Source organism: Plutella xylostella, chromosome 21, assembly GCF_932276165.1.
Source record: "Plutella xylostella chromosome 21, ilPluXylo3.1, whole genome shotgun sequence".
Lineage (NCBI taxonomy): Eukaryota > Metazoa > Arthropoda > Insecta > Lepidoptera > Plutellidae > Plutella > Plutella xylostella.
This window is the reverse complement of record NC_064001.1, coordinates 8346786-8367541: the sequence shown is the minus strand read 5'-3', so window position 1 is coordinate 8367541 and position 20756 is coordinate 8346786. Positions and strand designations below refer to the sequence as shown.

The following is a 20756-nucleotide window of genomic DNA, read 5'->3' as shown; positions in this document are numbered from 1 at the left end:
TAGTTTTACAAATAAGTATAGAGTTAGGACTATCATGAATGACTTATCTTTGCATATATCTACTCACACACTATTCTTTCATCTAGAGGTCCCTTGCAAGAGCTCAGGTCGTCATATTATATATTCCCTCCATTCAGCATTCATAATTACACCTACAAGATGACTTAAACGATTTTATAAAATCCTCTAAACAAGATACATTGTATATGAGACAGCACAGTCAAGTATAACAACTTCAAAGATTGTATATATTTATGTACTTATATGAAACACTCTCATATAAACCTAAGAACTTAGGAATAGTCAACACTTTGAATTTAGAAAGATATTTACAACTTATTTTAGCAGCAGAGTTATTACATAATATACCTTAGATCTCAAATAATATAAGTCTAAATGGAAATAAAATCGCGTTTTCTTAAAAAAATATAACAATACTGTTTCATATTGTAAACAAAAGTGCAAAATTACTTTAAAATATCACATGAAGCGAATAAAAGCAACCACAAATATGATAACTTAGCGACTAAGTCAGTTATTAATTACTATGAGACCATTTAGTATAATTCCATGAAAACACACACTTTCAACATTATTCTAGTCAATAATTCAAACATGCCTAGCACATCTTACGTCCAACTCACTCACAAGGTGTATAACAATCCCTCCTACTATCAATCAACATGCATCTTTTCCTAACTTTTTCGTTAACCGGGACAGACTCCTAACAATCCCTTATACATAATTTATATCTCACAATATTCCATTTAATTAAAATTTCCAGAAAACGTTTTTCCTACTACAATACAACAGCAATTTCATATCATTCTAACATTTAGAAAGTCCGTAGAACCGTCGAAAAGAGAACAGCCAAGAGGAGACAACACTTGAAACCTGAAAAACACATCGAAAACTTCGCGTCCACACCGCACTAACCCATCACTTTAAACCGGATCACAAAAAGCGCCCCGCCACGCGAACCTGTCACTTTAGTGTCAAAATTCACGTATTATGAGCACTTTTTTGAAGTCATATCATTCGGGTTCCGTATACATGAACGAAAACTTGTCGTGGGAGGTGGGGGGGATGACCCTGGTTTCGATCAGGCACTGCACAACCCAGGTGGTGGACACTAGAGGGATGTTATCTTGGTTGGCTTTATTCTGGACCACGTGAGGGCAGTCACAGTCGGTGACCAGGGCTATAGGTGAGCCCATGTTCATGTCTTCTTCGGTGATGATTCTGGTGTTGGCTCCGGCGAGGGTGCACACGCGGTCCCAGAACTTGACGAAGGACTCCTGGTCGCTGCAGAGAAGGATCAGCTTGTCTTTGAAGAATGATGTGCTGCGTTTGCCCGAGGTCGGCGCCTGTGGAAATAGTAATGGAAGAATTTGATTTGATACTGATACATACAAATACTGATACTCGAGGCCTCTGTGAAGTGTGATAGGTTAATTGTCAACTCAAGTTTATATCGTGTTGTTGAGTGAGTACTTAATTCATCAGATTAGTAAAGATACCGACATAGCACTTAAAATCTGCAAGCTAAATTGCCAGCCAATCGGACATATCTATGTCAGAAACGATTACCCTTAGGTTAGATGTTGAGAGTTCTTCAGTGGCGACTGGCGACAGGCCAACAAGACTTGGCAAATTAATGAGGGTCCGACAATGAAAGGATGAAAAATGTCGAGGATGGAGTATTGATGCACTCTTAAGAACAATGGTCAATTACTCTGCAATCATGATAATAAGATTAACAAACCACTCACCCAATTAACAAACTTGTTAGTGAAAAGCGACCACCCAGCAGGCAGCGTATAAGAGTCAAAGTCCTTCAGCCCATCAGTACAGGAAGCTATGACCCACGTGTGTAGAACCGCCCTTATGTCTGCCGCCAGACACTGTATGTACTTGGCAGTGAGGCAGGGCCGAGGTGCTATCAGCTTGCAGACGGAATATTTGTTCTTTGGTACGTCGTCAAAGTGGCTGGAATGGGAGAAAGTTGTCAAGTTATTGTATAGTAATATTTAGCGGGGTATATGAACACTGTTGAAATATTGTGAGGGTAAATAAAGGTTTTACGAAAGGAACAGGGGTACCTCTCATATATACTTTTTCACACATCTGACTTCAGAAACCATCTACAGTCGAGAGCTGGATGAAAGTCGACCAATGGTCATACGTCACCCACCCACATGTGGTCGAAAGTCGACAGCTAGTCGAAAGTCGACCAATTATCAAACGTCGACTGTGGTCGTAATTCGACCAAATATAAAGTACCTGTGCACGACGCCGCCGCCGGCCTGCAGCTGCTCGCGCAGGCGCTCCTTGTGGAAGGGGATGTCCGTGAACACCAGCTCTTCGGTATCGGTGCCGGCCATTGAACTGTCGTCTTCAGACGAGTAGTGACGGCTCTCCTGTGGGGAATAGCGGGGGGTATGTGTTAGAATATAAGGGTTGTAAGGCGGATGAAAGGAGCCTCTCCGAGAAAGTATTAACAGGAAACCAGAGACAATTAAAATCTATGGCGTCTGGTTTACGAATGGGTCATCGGGACGTGAGTGGATAACAGAACCCGGTCATCTGGTGACCAATAGGCAGTCAGTGCTGTCGCATTAGGAAGTCTACAATCAAATATTTTCACTAGACATTGCAGCTTCAGTCAGATGTACTAAGTCGACTGGCTAATCTTTTCACTAGACATTGCAGCGTCAGTCAAATTTAAAGCGATGATAGCACGGATTCACCAATCACAATCGTAAATACCTAAATACGCGCATAATTTCCCATCCTGAGAAATCAGACAAAATTAAAATCTATTGTCTCTAGTTTACCGCCCGGGACGTAGGTAAGTAAAGTTTTCTATGCGCTGTATTAACATTGTTTCAGTTTACACATAACTATACCTTCTCAGCGTCAGTGTGCCTCGGCGCCTCAGTGCACGTGAGCAGGAAGTGCATGCCGGCGAAGATCTCGCTGTCAGCGGGCGGCGCCGGGCCCAGTACTGAGACTGTGGCTTCGTCGTTCTCGAACTTTGTCAGTTTGGAGTTCTTCTTGCCGATGTTCTGTTTCGCCGCGCCTTTGAGTTGCAGTGGGCCCGCTGGAAGTAAAGATAATGGTTTCGTGAGATATATTTTAGATAGCGTAAGTGCTGATTGGCGAGGCATTTGTCAAGCAGTGGTCGATGCTAATGATGACATAAGGGTCGGGAATTTCAAAAGTTGCATTCTCTTCTAGCGTCATTCTTTCTTACCCTTGACTCCGTAAATTTTATTGGGTAGTATACATATAGCGAGACGCTAATATCTACATAATCATCTCTCTGTATCTTGATCCGGCTCGTAGGACCACAATTTGTGAGGGATTACAGAAGAAGTGGCTTATTTACGCACAAAAATGGTAGCAAACGTAATTAAGACACCACAATTAAGTCTCAAACGTTTCCAAATGTTAGGTAATCATCTAGAGTAATCTAGATTAAATAACCTTTGACTCCATCTATCTTCCGTGGAGTCTTGTGCATCTCGGGCTCGACGCCCGCCACCTCCTCTAGTCGCGCGGGCGGGGCCGAGTTGCTGCTCTCACTCACTGCATTGTAGTGTAGGACACAAACTGGTGACCCCGACGTGATTAAACGACACTTATGGATTACACACTAACTCATAAAGGGTTTATCTTTCCAAATGGGCAGTAGTTTTTGTTGACTTTCGACAAGCTTGTATTATACCGAATAAAGCTGTTTTTCTTTCATTTCTTTCTTTCTTTCTTACCTTTAACACCATCAATCTTCCGTGGCGTCTTGTGCATCTCGGGCTCGACTCCCGCCACCTCCTCTAGTCGCGCGGGGGGGGCCGAGTTGCTGCTCTCGCTGATGGAACTGCTCTCGCTGGCTACACGTTTGCGGGAGACGGGCGTGGTCTTGGATTTTAGGCCTGGTGAGGATGGGGTTTGGGTGGATTAGTTGATAATATTGTATATTATATACAAAGTAAGAAATAAGGATGCAAGTTATTATTGCCAGCAAGCTATTCAGGATACTAAAGTATTTCAATAATTTTTTGAGCGAGTCAGGTGAGTTGTGCTTAGTTGCTACTCTTACTGGCTACGGGGTCTATCTATTCAGTGATGCGACGAAAGGACGTAATTGAAAGCCATTTTTGTGGACTGTTAACTTAATGGATCCAACCGCAGGCACTATACAAAGTAAGAACGCTTGGACAGTTATCGGAAGTTTTTAGGAATTATAAGCATTTTATTTAATTTTTGCTAGATTCTAATAACAGATTATAATTAAGACTTGATATGAAATATACATCCAAAATAGCAACTTAAGCTGAAACAGTCTAAAACTCTCTTCCATAGCATCACAATCACTTCGGATTCTAGATTGTTCTATTTTTACAACGCCTAGTAAAACAATACATACCTGAGGTAGAAGCTTTAGGACTCTTCGGTGAGGCGACTCGTTTCCTCGCGCTGGAGCTGCCCTTGTCGCGCGACCGGGCGCTCCGGGGACCCTGGAGTGCGAAACAGATGTTTAATTAAAATTGGTTCATCATCATTAGCAGGCATTCAATATGTGAAGTTACAGTCAAGATAGACAACTCAAGTAGTAGTAACTGGTGAAACGTTAGTGTAGCAAGGATGACTCCGTATGAGATTATAGGCGTGATTATGTATAATATGATTATGGTCGCTTGAAAAACGCTGGAGCCATTTTTGTCTGATAAATTGTTGTTGTATATTAGGAGTTGTTATTTGTCCATTGTTATCGTCAGTCAAAAATGCGAGACATTTCGCTTTGTCCACAATCTTCCTCAGGTGTCCTCAACCTTCATCAGTTGTCTTCAACCACGTGTCCTCACCTAAATAATATTGCACCTGATTGCACTAATACCTACATTGCACCTTCATAATATCTACTTCGCCTAACCCAATCCTCAGACAAGTATAGCACCTTCTGTCCACACGCTTCCTCACGCGTCCTCACCTGTATAATATTATCCAGGTCTAGCTCCCGGAGGAGCGGGCGGCGCGGTGTAGTGGGAGGGGGCGGCGGCCGCGCCGTGGCTCGGTAGCACTTGGCTTGCTCCTCGGAGAGATATAGAACACTCTAACCTCAGAGTCCATAGCATTACTCTATCATCCTCACCTGTATAATATTGTCCAGATCGAGCTTTCTAAGGGAGCTCCATTAGCACTTCGTCTGGCCCTAAGACCAGTATAACATCCTTCAACCTTCCACACGCTTTCTCGAAATTCCTCATCCGTACTCTATAATCCTCATGTGTCCTCACCTGTATAATATTATCCAGGTCGAGCTAATATTACTTTATATACTATTACAGTGTGACTTTCTATGGTTCACCAATTTACTGGACGTTTCTGACAGTTGTTGTTAAAATGGTTCATCATCAGTCCCGATCCACAGACAGGTATAGCACGCTCTGTATTCAACCTTCCCCTAGTGTCCTCAACATTCCTCTCAAGTCCTCACCTGTATAATATTATCCAGGTCTAGTTCCCTGAGGCGCGGGCGGCGCGGTGTAGTGGGCGGGGGCGGCGGCCGCGCAGTGGCTCGGTAGCATTTGGCCTGGTCTTCGGAGAGATACAGCTCGCTCGCTGTCACGCTTACTGTTGTGTCACTGTGGGGATAGAAACGAGTAATAGTTTGAGTAATGCCCCTATGTATAATCAAAAAGAACTGAAACAAATAAAAAAAAAAAACACCTTTAACTGTAACACACACATTTATGCAATAAATGATAGACTTATGATGATTTTAGCAAGACACTCTTGTTGAGCGAACACCGTTTACTGTGTCATTTACTTTTAAACTTCTGGGATTGGAGATACTCTATGTCATTTTTTAACAGGGTCATTTATATGTAAAAGTATCATTAAACGACTACAACTCACCCATCAGTAGTGCACCGATACGTCACAGTGCCACTGCCATTCTCTTCCACCTCCAAAACCAACCCTGGCTCATAGTTCTGCTCCTCATCTATCATGGCATACACCGACTGCCCTTGCAACGGCAAAGACTTCTTGTTACCAAAGATTATGAACTCATCTAACAAAGCTTTGGACTGCCCATCATCGAATTTGATCAAGTACTTGTTAGGCTCAGTTATCTCCATCACTTTACCGGAATAGTAGCAACTGTCCACCCATCGCGCTAGAACCACTGTCCCAGGCGGGTATCCTGGGTATTCTGGCTTCACAACAGCCTTCTCAACCGGAGTAGCCGGTCTAGGAGACGTTGGCCGGCTTCGTTTTTGCTTCAACTTGTTAACTGACTTAGGAGTTGCAACCAAAGTCGATAATGGCTTGTCATCTTTGCTCGGCTTTGGTGAGGTCTTCCCGTTTTCGGAGGTACTCGGAACCATTTCTGGCGAGTTGATTCCTTGCATGTATTCTGGCTCTTCGGCTTGTGTGGGCAGGATGGCGCGCTTCGCTTTACCGGCTAGGGGTCGACGGCCTCTAACTCGCGTCTTCTTGAGAGAGCTCTTAGGGGTTGCTTTGTCGCATTTGCTAACTTCCCCTGGACTGGCATTGCCGTTGCTCAGAGTGGCCTCGCTTGAAGGTGACGCCTGGATGCCAACAGACACTTTCTCGTCGCTGGTAGAACGATTTCCCTCATCAATGGACGACTCTCGGACGTGGGCAAATACCTCTTGTATCTTCTTCATTAAGGCTTCGCATCCTTTGACGGTGGTTGAGGATGGATGCGATACTGATTTTCTGGGTGGTTGCGGCACAACGAAAGCCCCATCGCTTGTCCGACTGCTGGCGTTAGAAGTTGAGCTTGTAGTGGACACGTAAGAGATCCTGTTCGGCAGAGATATCATTCCAGTGCTGGTGACACTGTTTGGAGAGTTGCTGCTAGATATATCACCCATGTAGGGGTCTATAGTGAATCTTTTCGAGAACCTTTGGTATTCTTTATACATGTCCATGCCCATATCATTGTCAGTTCTAACAATATACAAGGACATGAATTCGCCGTCTTCATTGTGGCTAACATGCATGTCGAATGTGGGAATGTGAGGTGTATTTATAGGTAGTGAGTGTCCATTTTGCAGGGGCGAGATGGTTGAGGGTGTATTGGTGTTGCTCATCTTGAAAGACTCATGTGCTCTCTTTCCTTTCTTGCCGTTGATTGTGAGCATATCGGGAGTTTCTCCATCGCCCACAGCCGTATGTTTGGTGTTTTCCAAAGCTTGTTCTGTAGGTGTTGAGGAGTTACCATTGGAAAGTTTTGAGATCAACTTAGAAGTGACAGTCGGGATAGTGTCAGGGCTGTCAATGATGGTGGAGCACATACTGTCAGTACTCTCTTGATCTGTGGCTTTATCTTTACCGTAATCTTTGGATTTGATTGGCTGAGAGAGATTGGAGCTCAGGTCTGAATAGTTGTAGCCCTCACTCCTGGTTTGACTGATCTTCCCTGGGTCAAGGACCTCTTCTCTATCCTTTACCACATTTGGGTCACTATTTGATTTGTACTTTGGCTTCTCTTCACTATCCTCCTCAGGAGATGGTGAAAGTACTAAATGGAAGTTCTGAGAGTCATTGAGATCACTGGCAGACTCCTCTGCTATTGGGTCACAGGAGGCATCCTTGGGTGGTGGTATTTCTTTCACAAACTCCACACTGGGGCGAGATGTGGAGCTGTCCGAGCTAATAATGTGAAACTCCTCTGACATTTTATCATTGAACGGTTCCAATTGCACCTTCTTCGGTGTTTTCCTTTGTTTGACAATGTCAGCACTAGCCGGCCTGGACTTTGTTTTAGGAGTCCGAGGTGATGAAACTTCAGAGCTGTTACTCCTTTTAGACACTTTCTTAGGAGTCCGTCCAGTTCGAGATGGTGTGCGGACACGGGATGTTGAGGGCCCGGCTACGTCATCTTGTAGTTTTGACATGGCTGACTTGTTGATTTTGGAAACTTCCTCATCAAGAGGTTCTGACAATATTTTGAAGTCTTCGCTGTCCAGCTTCGGAATCTTGGCACTGTTATCACCAGAACCGTTGCTGAGTTTCCTCTTTCCTTGTTGTGTGCTATCATCTGAAATACAGAAATTGAGAGTTTTTAAAAATTTTATTGTGGCTTGTTTCTAAACCATAATAATAAAATTTTATACATCTAGGTATGTTTGTAAAAATGGTTACATACCATTTTTGTTCTTCATATTTTCAGAGTTCTTGTCGTCATCAATGAGAGAAATTGTGTTCTGAAAAATAATAATGTTTTGGTTTAATCTCACCTTAATCCACAATAATAAGTATGTAAAGGCATTGAGATATAATGCAATAACATACTATAGCTGCTATGGGCTATGGCGGTGTAAAAGAAACTATGGGCATCCCACAAGCTTCCTTTAAACTGACAGATTTTTCTATGAATTTGTGTGAGTTACATTAAACTTCTGTTTGAACTAAGAGTGTAGTGATGTTGTTCTCTTTAGTATGTCAGTACATCATAATATATCTCAATGTGTAAGGTAAAAACTACACTTACATCACTCTTCATGTCAACAATTTGGCTGTCTTCGGGTTCATACACAGGACTATCCGGGAAGAGGTTGGAGGAGTTCCCGTTGGAGTATGTCTTTGATGGCACCTTGTTGCTGTCATCCGTTGGCACTGAAGAATCTGTGAAAAACATATGTACACAGCTGCATTAAGTATTTAGATAATTATGTACATTAAAAATTTAATCTAAAGTAAAAAGAAATAAATACATTTCAAAATCAAAATATCACAACATACTAGTCTTTAGCAGCTGTGTTAGATATGAAAGGACACTGTAAACCTTCGCATTTATAATGTTAGTATGGACAAAACATTGGAAAAGCAACAAGTGAATAGCCAATGCACAATACCAGTCGCTTAGCTCAGTATCTAAAAGCAGAATTATACAGCATACCTTCTTGATCGTAGGTTACCAACCAATCAATAGATTATGTTGTAAAATCAGCAAAATATGTGAGCATTTTCCATTTTTAATATAACCTCAATCACAATAAGAATTAACAACTGGGATATTATGTAGAATTTTTTGTCGAAAAATCAATAAATGTTTATGGTAAAGATAGTAAAGTAATGTAATATTTTCTTTCAAATACATTGAGATAGGTATAGTTATAATAGGTAGCGTAGCTATAGTGGTTGGGAGAGTTTATTGATGTTTGAAGCAGGTATAACACGGCTAATGTGAGTAGGTATAGTTTGTACACATAAGGAGAACTGAGCAAATCGTAGAAAATGCTCCAAAATCATAAACATACAGGTTTTTTTCGCAATATCTATAATTTATTTACAATTTACCTCTAAATAATAAGTTAAATCAAGAATTCCAGCAAGAAATTCGGCGTTACAGTGAGAATTTAATTCTGCCGGGTTTTACAATTGGATTGTCAAAATCGTGTACGATTATGCTTTTGTAGGGATACAATATTTTTAACTTCTACGTAGGTGATCTTACCTGATATAACGTGAACTGAGTCATTTTCAGATAGAATTGCATTGGTTTCTTCCATTTCTTGGTGCTATTTAGGTTCGGGAAGCTTTTATTGCCGCGTTTACGAACGAAACATCTGTCACTTCTACAAACGAAAACTAAACATAATTTCCAGTTACAAAAAGTAAAAAAAAATACTGGTCACGTGAAACACTGCTTCAATAATTGAAAATTACGTTGGATATAATAAAAAGATCAAATTCACAGAATGATTATGAAAATTCATGCGACAAAAAAATAGCCGCCCGCCGCCGCCGCTTGTTGATTTTGCCGGTGTTGCCAGTTTTTAGTCAAAGCCGTCTTATCATCATTTTGTTCTGTGTTTGACTTTACCTCAGAATAATAATATGAGAATCAAGTAACCCAAAAGTTTCGTGCGTTCAAGGAACATAATGCATGTACAATACTAACTACTGTAACGATTTTCTCTGCCCGCTGTGCTCTGCCTGTGTATTTGTTTCATTCTGTGATAAAAAAAGAGCGCGTTGCGCACGCGATTTTTTCATAGGTGGATATTTTGTTAAACACTCTTTAATTTTTGGTAGTTTGTGTTGGTGCACCGATTGATTTTATTGAAATGGCTTCGAGTTCCCGTGGATTACGCTTGATAAAAGCAATAGAAATCTACACTAAGTCAAGACCAAACCAATGGGATACCAGCACAGTATTCAATAAGGTAAGAAAACAACAAACTCTAACAACGCTAACTTTGCAACGGGTAAAAGATGGGAGACAATTTCTAGCCCTAAATAAAGAAGGAACCGTAAGAATACGTGTTAGCTACATTACTTACCATTCTTATCAGAAATTAAATTACTTAATAAGGAATAATAAAATTGTTGCCCTAAAAGCCTATGAAAATTTCGTTAAACTTTACATAAGTATAGTAATTCGGACTAAACTTACAGTGCCGCGTTTTCTATGCTTATAGTACGTATTTTTTGTAAGTAAGTGAAAATATTTCCTACTTGCTTGTACTTGCTCGTACGTACGACCAAACGGATTTCCATAAAATGTATGAAGAAACGGCGGCGGCGCGGCGTCGGCAATTCTGAAGAAGTGGACGCGCTTGTGTGAATTTCTATACACAAAATACTGAATGTGATGCGTCTGTTGCGTAGGTACGATGCAGAAAAGTGGACGCTTACCTTTACTTCTTATGTGTGGGTAGGTGGGCTCTTACTCTAAGTAGATACCTATCAATACTGGGTTTACACTAAAGGAGCCTTCCCCCCGAGTGACGACGTTTCAATCAACTGTATACGTATTACCTATACGCCCGGGCCCCCTATTCTGGCTGGCTAATCATAGCGTGGAGCAACCCTATGTCAGCCCTATTGTTAGTCACCAACAGGCTAAGAAGAAGAAGAAGCATACATACATCTCCAAATTGCCATCTAAGTAGAAAGTGGAATGGACATTGGCAGATTGCATAACCCCACCAGACATGGAAGCGACTGTACTGTGCATCTATTCTATTCTATTCTAAGTATAGTAGGTAATAATGGAAGCATAGGTTAATGCAACAGAACTGTGAATCCATATAATCAGTCCACAACATAAGCAAAATTACTTTCCTAGTAGAGAATATTATGAACTTAGTTACTTACCTAATTAGGTGAAATTTAATGTCTTTAATACCTACAATACTTACCCACAGAAAAATACCCTAATTTCCTAAATGTGATTTCTTCATAACAAAATGTATATTTAATCGATCGAAAATCACAAACTTTTACTACGTGCACTTACCTAACGATATTTTAATCGACAGAGGAAGTTGTTGAGAGACGATATCGGGCTCACTTACGTAAAGCATTAAATAATAACTTGATTCCATTCCGATAGTAGAACTATGTAGGTAGGTACCATTTGTATCAGTTTAAAAACATGACATCAAGGAAGGTAACAGGAAGTTAGAGATACCACTTGCAATAGGGTTCCCCTCATCTGGTCTAATCTTTATTGTCCTAAAATCGTTTCGCATAACTCGTAAGGTCTAAACTTTTTTGGTAGAATCATCACTTTGCCAAGTCTTATGTGGCATAAGACTCGTTTGGTCTAAAACTCTTTTGGCACAAACTTGAAACACCTAAGTCTCGTTTGCTCTAATTGTTCGTATTGGTATAATCTTGTTTCTCCTAATATTATCTTTACAAATACTATATTAAGTATGTTTTAAATGTACAAATTGTGGTATTTTTCTCCTACATCCCGAAAATCACGATATTAAATGATCAAAATATCGAAAGTGAATGACCATTATAATTATTACAAACGCCATTAAACCCCATGGGATCGAAACCTAAAGATAGGTGCGACGACGAGCAAAGCGAGGATGAGCGTGTTAGGTGCACATTTTCGTCAAAAGCAAAGCGGAGTGCAGCGAAGCGGAGCGGAGCGTTTCCCACTTAGCGGCCACAATACAAGGCACCTGTTTGCGCTCTGTAGGGAGACGCCTCCATCAAAGTTAAAGCCAATCGAATATTATTACTTTATAAATTATAACCTATGCCATAGCATTATTAGGCTATTCAAGATTTGGCTATATTATTATTAGGCTAAACAAGATTATGCGAAATAACTTTTTACTATAAGAGATTTATGCCATACGATTTTCGGCGAAACGAGATTTTGACCAAACGTTACTATGCAATACGAGATTAGGCAAATAAATCTTAGGCCAAAAAAGGTAGAACCCTTGCAATACACATGCAGACATCTTTCATAATTATCTCAGTTGACAATCAAGCTGTTTGCGCAAAGGGTGGCATACATATCTCTTTTGCTAACTGTACTATGTTAAAAAGTTTAATAAGCTCCATATTCTATCCCCCTTATTTATAGAAAATGTATGAAATGTATGTGGGACCAGGCGGTGGAAATGAAAACCAAAAGTATTTCACTGAATCACGTTTATTCCAGTATCACATCCTTTAAAAAACAATTTTATCTTCGAGCACAACAACCTTTTCTAATCCTCCATCTTTTCTTAATCCTTTCACTCACTCATTCTTCGTTCCTTTCATAGACAATACTTCCTTTCATAGATAATACTCACTTTCATAGACAATAGTTCCTATCATACACTCTGCACTATCAAATATTATTAAACAATAATGTTACATTCCTACAACTCGGCCATCCTGTATAGTAGTCTGACCTCAGGCTACTCTAAACAATCTAACACAACTTTAACTTCAATAACAAACAACAATTAAATAACTTTACAATTTTTCAACAACAAAAAATATTAATCTAACAGTTAAGTATAACTTTCCTTAAGTGACTCTAATCATTCACACAAAAAAACAAATTTAAGTACAGTTTCAGAATAGACCTCTACCTAAATTACACAAACATTTAAAATAAACACCTTACTCTTAAATAAGAAAGTTATGTTAATGTTAACATCAGCTAGGGAATAAACATCACCCTTAAAACACAACAAGTACTTCAACAAAAGTATGAACTTCTTAACATCTAACACAAAAAAAAACATTCTTTACCATAAAATGATAGTAAGTAGTTACAGAATAACACTGCAAAAAAAAATCTTTAAGTTAAATCAATAGTATTTACCTTGTTAAACTACATAGCTACTTATTACACATAACATAGCACACCCTTACTTAGACTTCAGTAAATACAAGCTTATTATGATATTAAACACAACATTTAAATACCAATATAAACATTTTATATCCCTACCTAACAAAATAACAGCTGTAACTTTATTTTTCTGAAAATAAAGTTATTATTATTGAAACAATCTTACATATTTTAAGATGTTAACTACTCTTACTCAACACATAAAAATACAGTTAAACTTTAATGTTATTATCTTATTTTAAATTTAAGCACAATAGAAATTTAAATAACAGCTAATACCTATACCAAATCATATTGGGTAAACCTCTTTCAACCAAACTGTTATGAAATTAAAATCATGGCCACATTTTCATGTAGTCTACACCCGTTGAGGTTTTCCTAGGTCCTTCAGTATTAAGATCAACTTTCTCTACATGGTACCTACCTTTACCTACTTTCTTGACTACTTGATAAGGTCCGAGAAATTTTGGTTTAAGCTTCAAAGTATTACCGAATTGAGTTCTCTGTATGGCTACAATATCCCCAACTACATAGTCCTGAGCTTCTTTCCTTTTCCTATTATAAGTTCTTCTGTTCTCTTCTTGAACCTTCAATATCTGTACTTTAGCTGCTTGTCTTACATTGTCTCTCCTTTCCATGAAATGTTGTCTGCATTCTTCATCTAATAATTCTATGAGCTTTATATCTTCTTTCTGCTTCAGCTTTGTACCGGTAAGCAAGTTAAATGGTGATGTGTTAATCGACCTTTGATAAGTGCCATTTATCACTCTTTGCACCTTACTAACATGTTTATACCAATGAGTAGGTTCTTCAATGCACATCTTGGTCAAAACAGATATGATAATCCTGTGGATGCGTTCTACTTGGCCGTTTCCTCTTGGTATACCAGTTGTTACAGCATGATGTTGAATCCCTTCTTCTTGGCAGTAATCTTTAAATTCTTGTCCAGTAAAGGCAGCTCCCTTATCAGTAATATACCTCGTTGGATTACCATAGTCCTTCTGATGTAGCCTCAGCTTCTCTACAGTTTCCTTTGCAGTCAACGTCTTAGTAGGGTAAATCCAAACAAACTTCGTGAATGCATCTACTACTGTTAAGATATAGTTGTACATTTTCTTGGTTGCATCCAATGGTCCAAGATGATCAATATGTAACGTCTCTAGTGGCAGCTCTCCTTTGTCTATTGGACTGAGAAATCCTTCTTGTTTCCCTTCCTTCTTGCTTGCTAATATGCATGGTACACATCCTAAAATCACTCTATCTATCTTCTTGGCTAGGTCTTTTATGTAGTAGTCTTTATCTATTATGTCCATGGTCTTCTTTTTTCCAAAATGTCCAATTTCATGTGCTCTCTTTATGATTTCGGTCTCCATGATGTCAGGTATTACCAACTTTTTCTCTACACCTTTGTATATCAAGTCATTTTCTATGTAGAAATCCTTGTATTCTGTCTTCTCATTCAGTACTTCTCTTAACACACTTAAGTGGCTGTCTTCCTTTTGTGCTTTACATATCCGTGCAAGTAATTCTGAATGTATCAGATAACAGTGAGGGTTTCTGCTTAATGAATCCACATGAGACATCTTAGCTCCAGCTCGGTGTTCCACTTCATAATCAAAATCTTGTAGAAATAAAACCCATCTTGCCACCTTGGCTGATACTTCTTTCTTATAAAGCGTCTTCTGAAATGCTGCACAATCAGTGACTATCTTGAAGTGTATTCCAAACAAATACTTCCTAAATTTTCTCACTCCTTCGACAACTGCTAGAGCTTCGAGTTCATAACTTGTATAGTTTCTTTGTTCCGTCTCGCTAGTCTTTCTACTCATGTAGTGTACTGGATGTAACTTCCCATCTTTCTCCTTCTGCATCAAAATGGCTGCATATCCATATTTTGAGGCATCTGTGTGCATCTCCGTGTCAAGACCAACTTCATATATCTTCAGTACCGGTTCACTACATAGTTTAGTCTTCAATACTTCAAAAGCATGTCTTTCCTCTTCACCAAAGTAGAATTCTTTCTCCTTCTTAAGTAAGTCTGTGAGAGGCCTCGCTATCACTGCATAATTCTCAATGTACTTCCTGAAGTATGAGGTAAGACCCACAAAACTATGAACCTGCTTTACTGTCTTTGGCTCTGGGAAACATCTGACTGCTTCTGTTTTGCTTGGTGAAGGCTTCACTGTACCATCTTCAATGACATGGCCTAAATATTCAACTTTTCTTTGTAATAACTGTGTCTTCTTCCAATTAATTTCAAGTCCGTACTCAGACGACACTTTCAATACTATCTTTAGTCTTTCAATAGCTTCTTCTTCATTCTCTGCCAGAATTATAACATCGTCGATGAATATTAGCACTATTCCACTAGCAATCTGCTCTCTGAAAATGATGTTAATAAATCGGCTGAAGTATTTAGGACATATAGAAAGTCCAAAAGGAGCTCGGAGGAACTCGTACTGTCCTTCAGGGCTGCTTGTCACAAACGCCGTGTATTTAACTGACTCTTCTTCTACTGGCAGATGAAAAAATCCGTTTTTCAAGTCTAAAGTACTAAATACCCTAGAATTACTCAGCTTGTCTATGTGATCATCTATAACCGGCAATGGGTATTCATCTTTAATCATCTTTTGGTTAATTTTCCTATAGTCTACGCAAACCCTAATACTACCATCTTTCTTTGTAACCAATACTAATGGACTTGCATACTCAGAATAACTAGGTCTTATTATCTCCTTAGCTAACCACTCTTCCACCTGACGCCTAACAACTTCTTCCTCTTTGATAGCTAACCTTCGTGGACGCTGAGCTACAGGCACTTCATCTTTTAAAATAATCTTCAACTTTATTGGAGCCTCTTTAGTAAACATGGGCTTGTAACTAGCAACAAGTTCCTGTACCTCTGGATTACTACATAAAGGTTCATCAGCCTCAATAGGTAAACACAACATGTACTGACCACCTTCAGTTTGTGCCATGAGCTTAACTGTACCCTTGTCTAACAACACAGTTGTATTTAACAGAAATGGTTGACCCAATATGACTTCGTATGGCATAACACCGCATGGAACAATATAGAATACAGTATCAAAATATTTACCATCAACTTTGATCGTAGTATGGAACTTTCCCACGGAACATACCCTAGATGCACCCAGTCCAGTGAGCACCACCTTGTCCTCATTGTCCTCGTCATGTCCAGCTTTGTTAAGCCGGGACAACAGCTCCGACGACATCAGGTTGACATCGCTGCCCGAGTCTATCAAGGCCTCAACGTCTACATCACTTATTTTGACTAATTTCACTGATTTATTCGAATTACACAGAGATTCACTGACCGCACTGTTTGTGTTTACATTTACTCGCATGACACTTTGACTTTGACACTGACAGTTACACGATCCCGTTCCTTCGGCTTCGTTCACTTCGTTCGTTCCGCGTCGTTCCCGTTCACCGTTCACTGCAGCGGCAGCGCCATCTTCTGGAATGACCGATACGCACATCGTCCGCTGACCGGAGGCGCCGTTTCCGCTTCCGCGGCTCCCGCCCTGTTGTTGTTGATGCCTCGTCGTAGTAGAAGATCGGCATTCCGTTCCAATATGGCCGAAATTGTTACAACGAAAACATTTCACGCCATTGGGACACCGATTTGCGAGATGATTCTTGTCTCCGCAGTTGTAGCAACTGCGACCATCGGGTCTCGCCGTCTCTTTCTTCTCGCGTGAAGATGAAAACACATTTTGCGTTTTACTTTCGACTTCAGTCTTCTTTACCGTCTTGGATTTCATCTTCTCGTAAATGGCCAACTTCTCCTTTAGAACAGAATAGGTAGTGACACCGTATAAGATAGCCTTGTTATTCTCATAGTCAGTAATGCCGTCAACGATATATTGAATCGCGACGTAGTCGGCAAACTTGGCTCTTTTGCCCAACTCCTTCATAGTTAGCATATACTGGTAGTACGTCTCATCTTTCTTCTTCTTCCTCGTAGCCATCAGCTCGTGCATTTCCTTGCTGTTCAATGCATCGGGAAATTCCTTTTGTAAGGCAGCACTTAGTTCATCGAATGTTTTAAACGTCTTCTCCGTCCTCAGCCACAACTCAGCCGTACCAACAAGCGACCGTCGAGCGACAATGAGCTTCTGCTGGGCAGTCCAACCGAATATCTCGGCATTATCCTCTATGTCGGCGGCCCACTTCGCCGAGGAATACGTCTTGTCTTCGCCATTAAATTTGGTGATTCCGCTGAATCCGTCGTTTGACGCCATGCTACCAAGCATCGCGTTGCTGCTTGCGTCGTTTTTTGTTGTCGTCGTCATTTTCCGTCTTCTTCTTCTTATATTCTTCTTATATTTAGTGACCAATCACTTTTTCAACTTTTATTTTATTTCGTCGTAGGTTTTTGATTTCCGTCTTTAATGGCCGTCGTCGTCCTGTGTGCTCATCATCATCACGCGTCGTTTTTTTTGCATTTCCACGCTCGATCCCGGACGAGCCCCCAAAATTGTGGGACCAGGCGGTGGAAATGAAAACCAAAAGTATTTCACTGAATCACGTTTATTCCAGTATCACATCCTTTAAAAAACAATTTTATCTTCGAGCACAACAACCTTTTCTAATCCTCCATCTTTTCTTAATCCTTTCACTCACTCATTCTTCGTTCCTTTCATAGACAATACTTCCTTTCATAGATAATACTCACTTTCATAGACAATAGTTCCTATCATACACTCTGCACTATCAAATATTATTAAACAATAATGTTACATTCCTACATGTATGTAACTTCAAAAAAAAAACACGCACTCACGCCTTGTACTAATGTACTCCCTTGCGGGGTAGGCAGAGGTGCATTGCTGCACCCACTTTTCGCCAGAGTGTTATGTTAGTCCCAATGTAATAGGGGGCGGGCCTATTGCCATTTTACGGGCACATCCAAGACCCGAGAACAAATAGCCGGGAATCGAACCCGGGACCATCGGCTCAGTAGTCAGGGTCACTAACCACTACGCCATTCGGCCGTCAGCGTCGTAGCGTTCTGTAACTTTTCTATGAATAAGGGGGTAAGTATAGCTTTTTCAACCGACTTTGACCTGTCTTACCCTAAACCTTACAGGTGAAAATCCTGTCAGCCAATGAGGGTCAACTCCGCGCTTCGTTCACAGTAGACTCGTCAATGTGCAACCCACTGGACACCCTCCATGGGGGGTACGTGTCCACGGTGGTGGACGTGCTGTCCATGTTTGGACAGATGAGCCATGCCCAGGGGAAGATAGCCTGGACTACCAACATGAATGTTGTGTGAGTATAATTATACGATTACCTGTACATACCCTTTATAATGTACCCACTTATATTACACTGCCGGGCAATGAAAAAGTTCCACTCACAAAATTCCGACAACAAACAACCCCTATTTTTTCAAAGATTGAATTTAAAATTAGAACAAAATATTACCGATTTTAGTTGGTAATATCCTGATGCTCTATTAAATGTATTTCAATGTTGCACAAGACGGCATTAAGCTAGCCTTTTCCGTTTAGAAGTAATTTTGTGCTTTTCTCAGTGGAACCTTTTTATTGCCCGTGAGTGTATAAGTACCTATTTGTATTTATTTACATTATGGAATTGTACACACTGTAACACTTGACTTCACTATACAGTATACATGATCTAGAAGGCCTAGCACCGGGCTCAAGAAGCGTAGTCGTAGTCGCAGTCACTCACAACGCGCTGCTTAGAGAGCAATTTTTGTCACGTCTTGGCATACACCTCTTGCGCCCCGTAGGCCCTTAGGAAAGGGGCCCCTTAGGCCTTTAGGAAAATAAGTCACAACATCCTATGATATATGGTGCATATAACTGTACGTAACCTTTATCCTAGTGCCTAGTGATATACATACGTCTGTTAATAGCACATAATCTGATCTCTTCATAAATCAGATTTTCAGTCAAGTAGACACCTGTGCAAGTAGACCATAATTATACCTACTTATACGTATAACCTACTAGGTAATGAGTCAAATTAATGACTAATAAAATAAAACTCTTTGCAGCTACCTCAACGCAGCATTCAAAGGGGACCAGTTAATAGTCTCAACTGTCCCTCTGACCATGGGCAGGACGCTCAGCATGGAAACCACTCTGGTCAACGAAAGATCCGGGGCGGTCGTGGCTAAAGGCACCACGATGTTCCTGCAAGGAGGTGATAAGTTCCAGACAGGAGCTAAGGATATATTAGGGTTCGATGTTTATGAGAACTAGTGTGGTAGATCGGGTCTGGTGGTCTGGTGGTAGCTACTTATACACTCACGGGCAATGAAAAAGTTCCACTCTCACTTTCGACACCGAACGACCCTTATTTTTTCAAAGATTTAATTTAAAATTTGAACAAAATATAAACGTTTTTAGTTGGTTATATCCTGATGCTCTGTTAAATGTACTTCAATGTTGCAGAAGGCGTCATTTAGCTATCTTTTTCTGTTTAGGAGTAATTTGGTGCTTTTCTCACTGGAACTGTTTCATTGCCCGTGAGTGTAGCTTTTAAGGGCACGACAATGTTCCTGGAAGGCTGTTGAAGGGTGTTTATGAGAATTACTACTAATTGTCATAAACATCTATTATTATAATTCTGAATTCATCATTGGTCACATCATCTGTTGCAGGTGGTAGTTGCAGCACTCACACAGTGTTGCAAAAGTGGTTTATATAATGTTTTTATTAATGAAATATCGACTTAAATGTAAAAGGGTTAAGGGATTGTTAGCATGTTTGAATAGGCACCTAGAACCTGTGTACAAACATGTAAATGAATTAAATTATTAATAGGTATATTAAGTAAATTAATATAACTACCTACATAATTTTGCCGAAAATACCTTTAAGTACACGAAAAACTTATTAAAAGTTATGGTTATGAAGGTAGGTATTAACCTAATCCTCTTTTGCATTCGGTAGTTAGGTCAGGTTTAGGTGTTTTTCAGACAATCAATAATTCGGAAAATAGGCAGGGAATAATGAAATACTTATTCCAAAATGTAATGAAAATTGTCTACACCTACCATTTTTACGAACATGTTTGATAGTTTAAGCAATAAGAGTAAGGCCCTGTTTCACAATGTCTGTTTTGTGGCTACCTGTGAGATAAAACAGATGCTGTCACTGTAAAAAAAATAATAACAGAGAGTGACAGCATGTCTTTTATTCTTACAGGTAGGCACTAACTAGAAATTGTGAAACAGGGCCTATACCATTTTCCAGAACCAATGATATGGGGGACGTTTTCATGACGTTTTGAGTTTGGCAGTTTTAGAGATGTCCGAGAGTAAAATTCTATCGACTTGTACCTATCGATACTTGTACGGGTCAATTTGTATGTGTCAGATTAAACACCGACATTGATGATCAGTTCATCTTGCAAACAATCTATCCGAGCCAAATAGTCACAGTCCTGTAATATAATTCTTTTTGTTCTATCAACCAAACTCAAATGAATTACAAACTCACGACATTCCGAGTTTAAAATAGCCTTTCTTGGCATTTTGACCAAAATAACAAACAAAATGACAAAAAACAGACCGAAATTATCCAACAACAATAGGATAATAAAACCA

The 20756-nt window shown here is 39.9% G+C and overlaps 2 protein-coding genes across 2 annotated transcripts; one reads left to right on the top strand and one right to left on the bottom strand.

Annotated features, from left to right (window-relative positions):
• Positions 1-696: 696 nt before the first annotated feature.
• On the bottom strand, positions 697-9802 carry LOC105394739 (TP53-binding protein 1). Its single transcript, XM_048628575.1, has 11 exons — positions 9497-9802; positions 8531-8664; positions 8186-8243; positions 5923-8077; positions 5501-5648; positions 4430-4520; positions 3774-3935; positions 2910-3103; positions 2284-2420; positions 1773-1989; positions 697-1367 (listed from the first exon to the last, which is right to left on the bottom strand). The coding sequence occupies exons 1-11, from the start codon at positions 9549-9551 to the stop codon at positions 1035-1037; spliced, it is 3684 nt and encodes a 1227-aa protein (XP_048484532.1). The 5' UTR covers positions 9552-9802; the 3' UTR covers positions 697-1034.
• Positions 9803-10083: 281 nt separating this feature from the next.
• On the top strand, positions 10084-19546 carry LOC105394734 (acyl-coenzyme A thioesterase 13). The gene is made up of 3 exons (XM_038116007.2): positions 10084-10208; positions 18261-18445; positions 19200-19546. The coding sequence occupies exons 1-3, from the start codon at positions 10110-10112 to the stop codon at positions 19405-19407; spliced, it is 492 nt and encodes a 163-aa protein (XP_037971935.2). The 5' UTR covers positions 10084-10109; the 3' UTR covers positions 19408-19546.
• The last annotated feature ends 1210 nt before the right edge of the window (positions 19547-20756 follow it).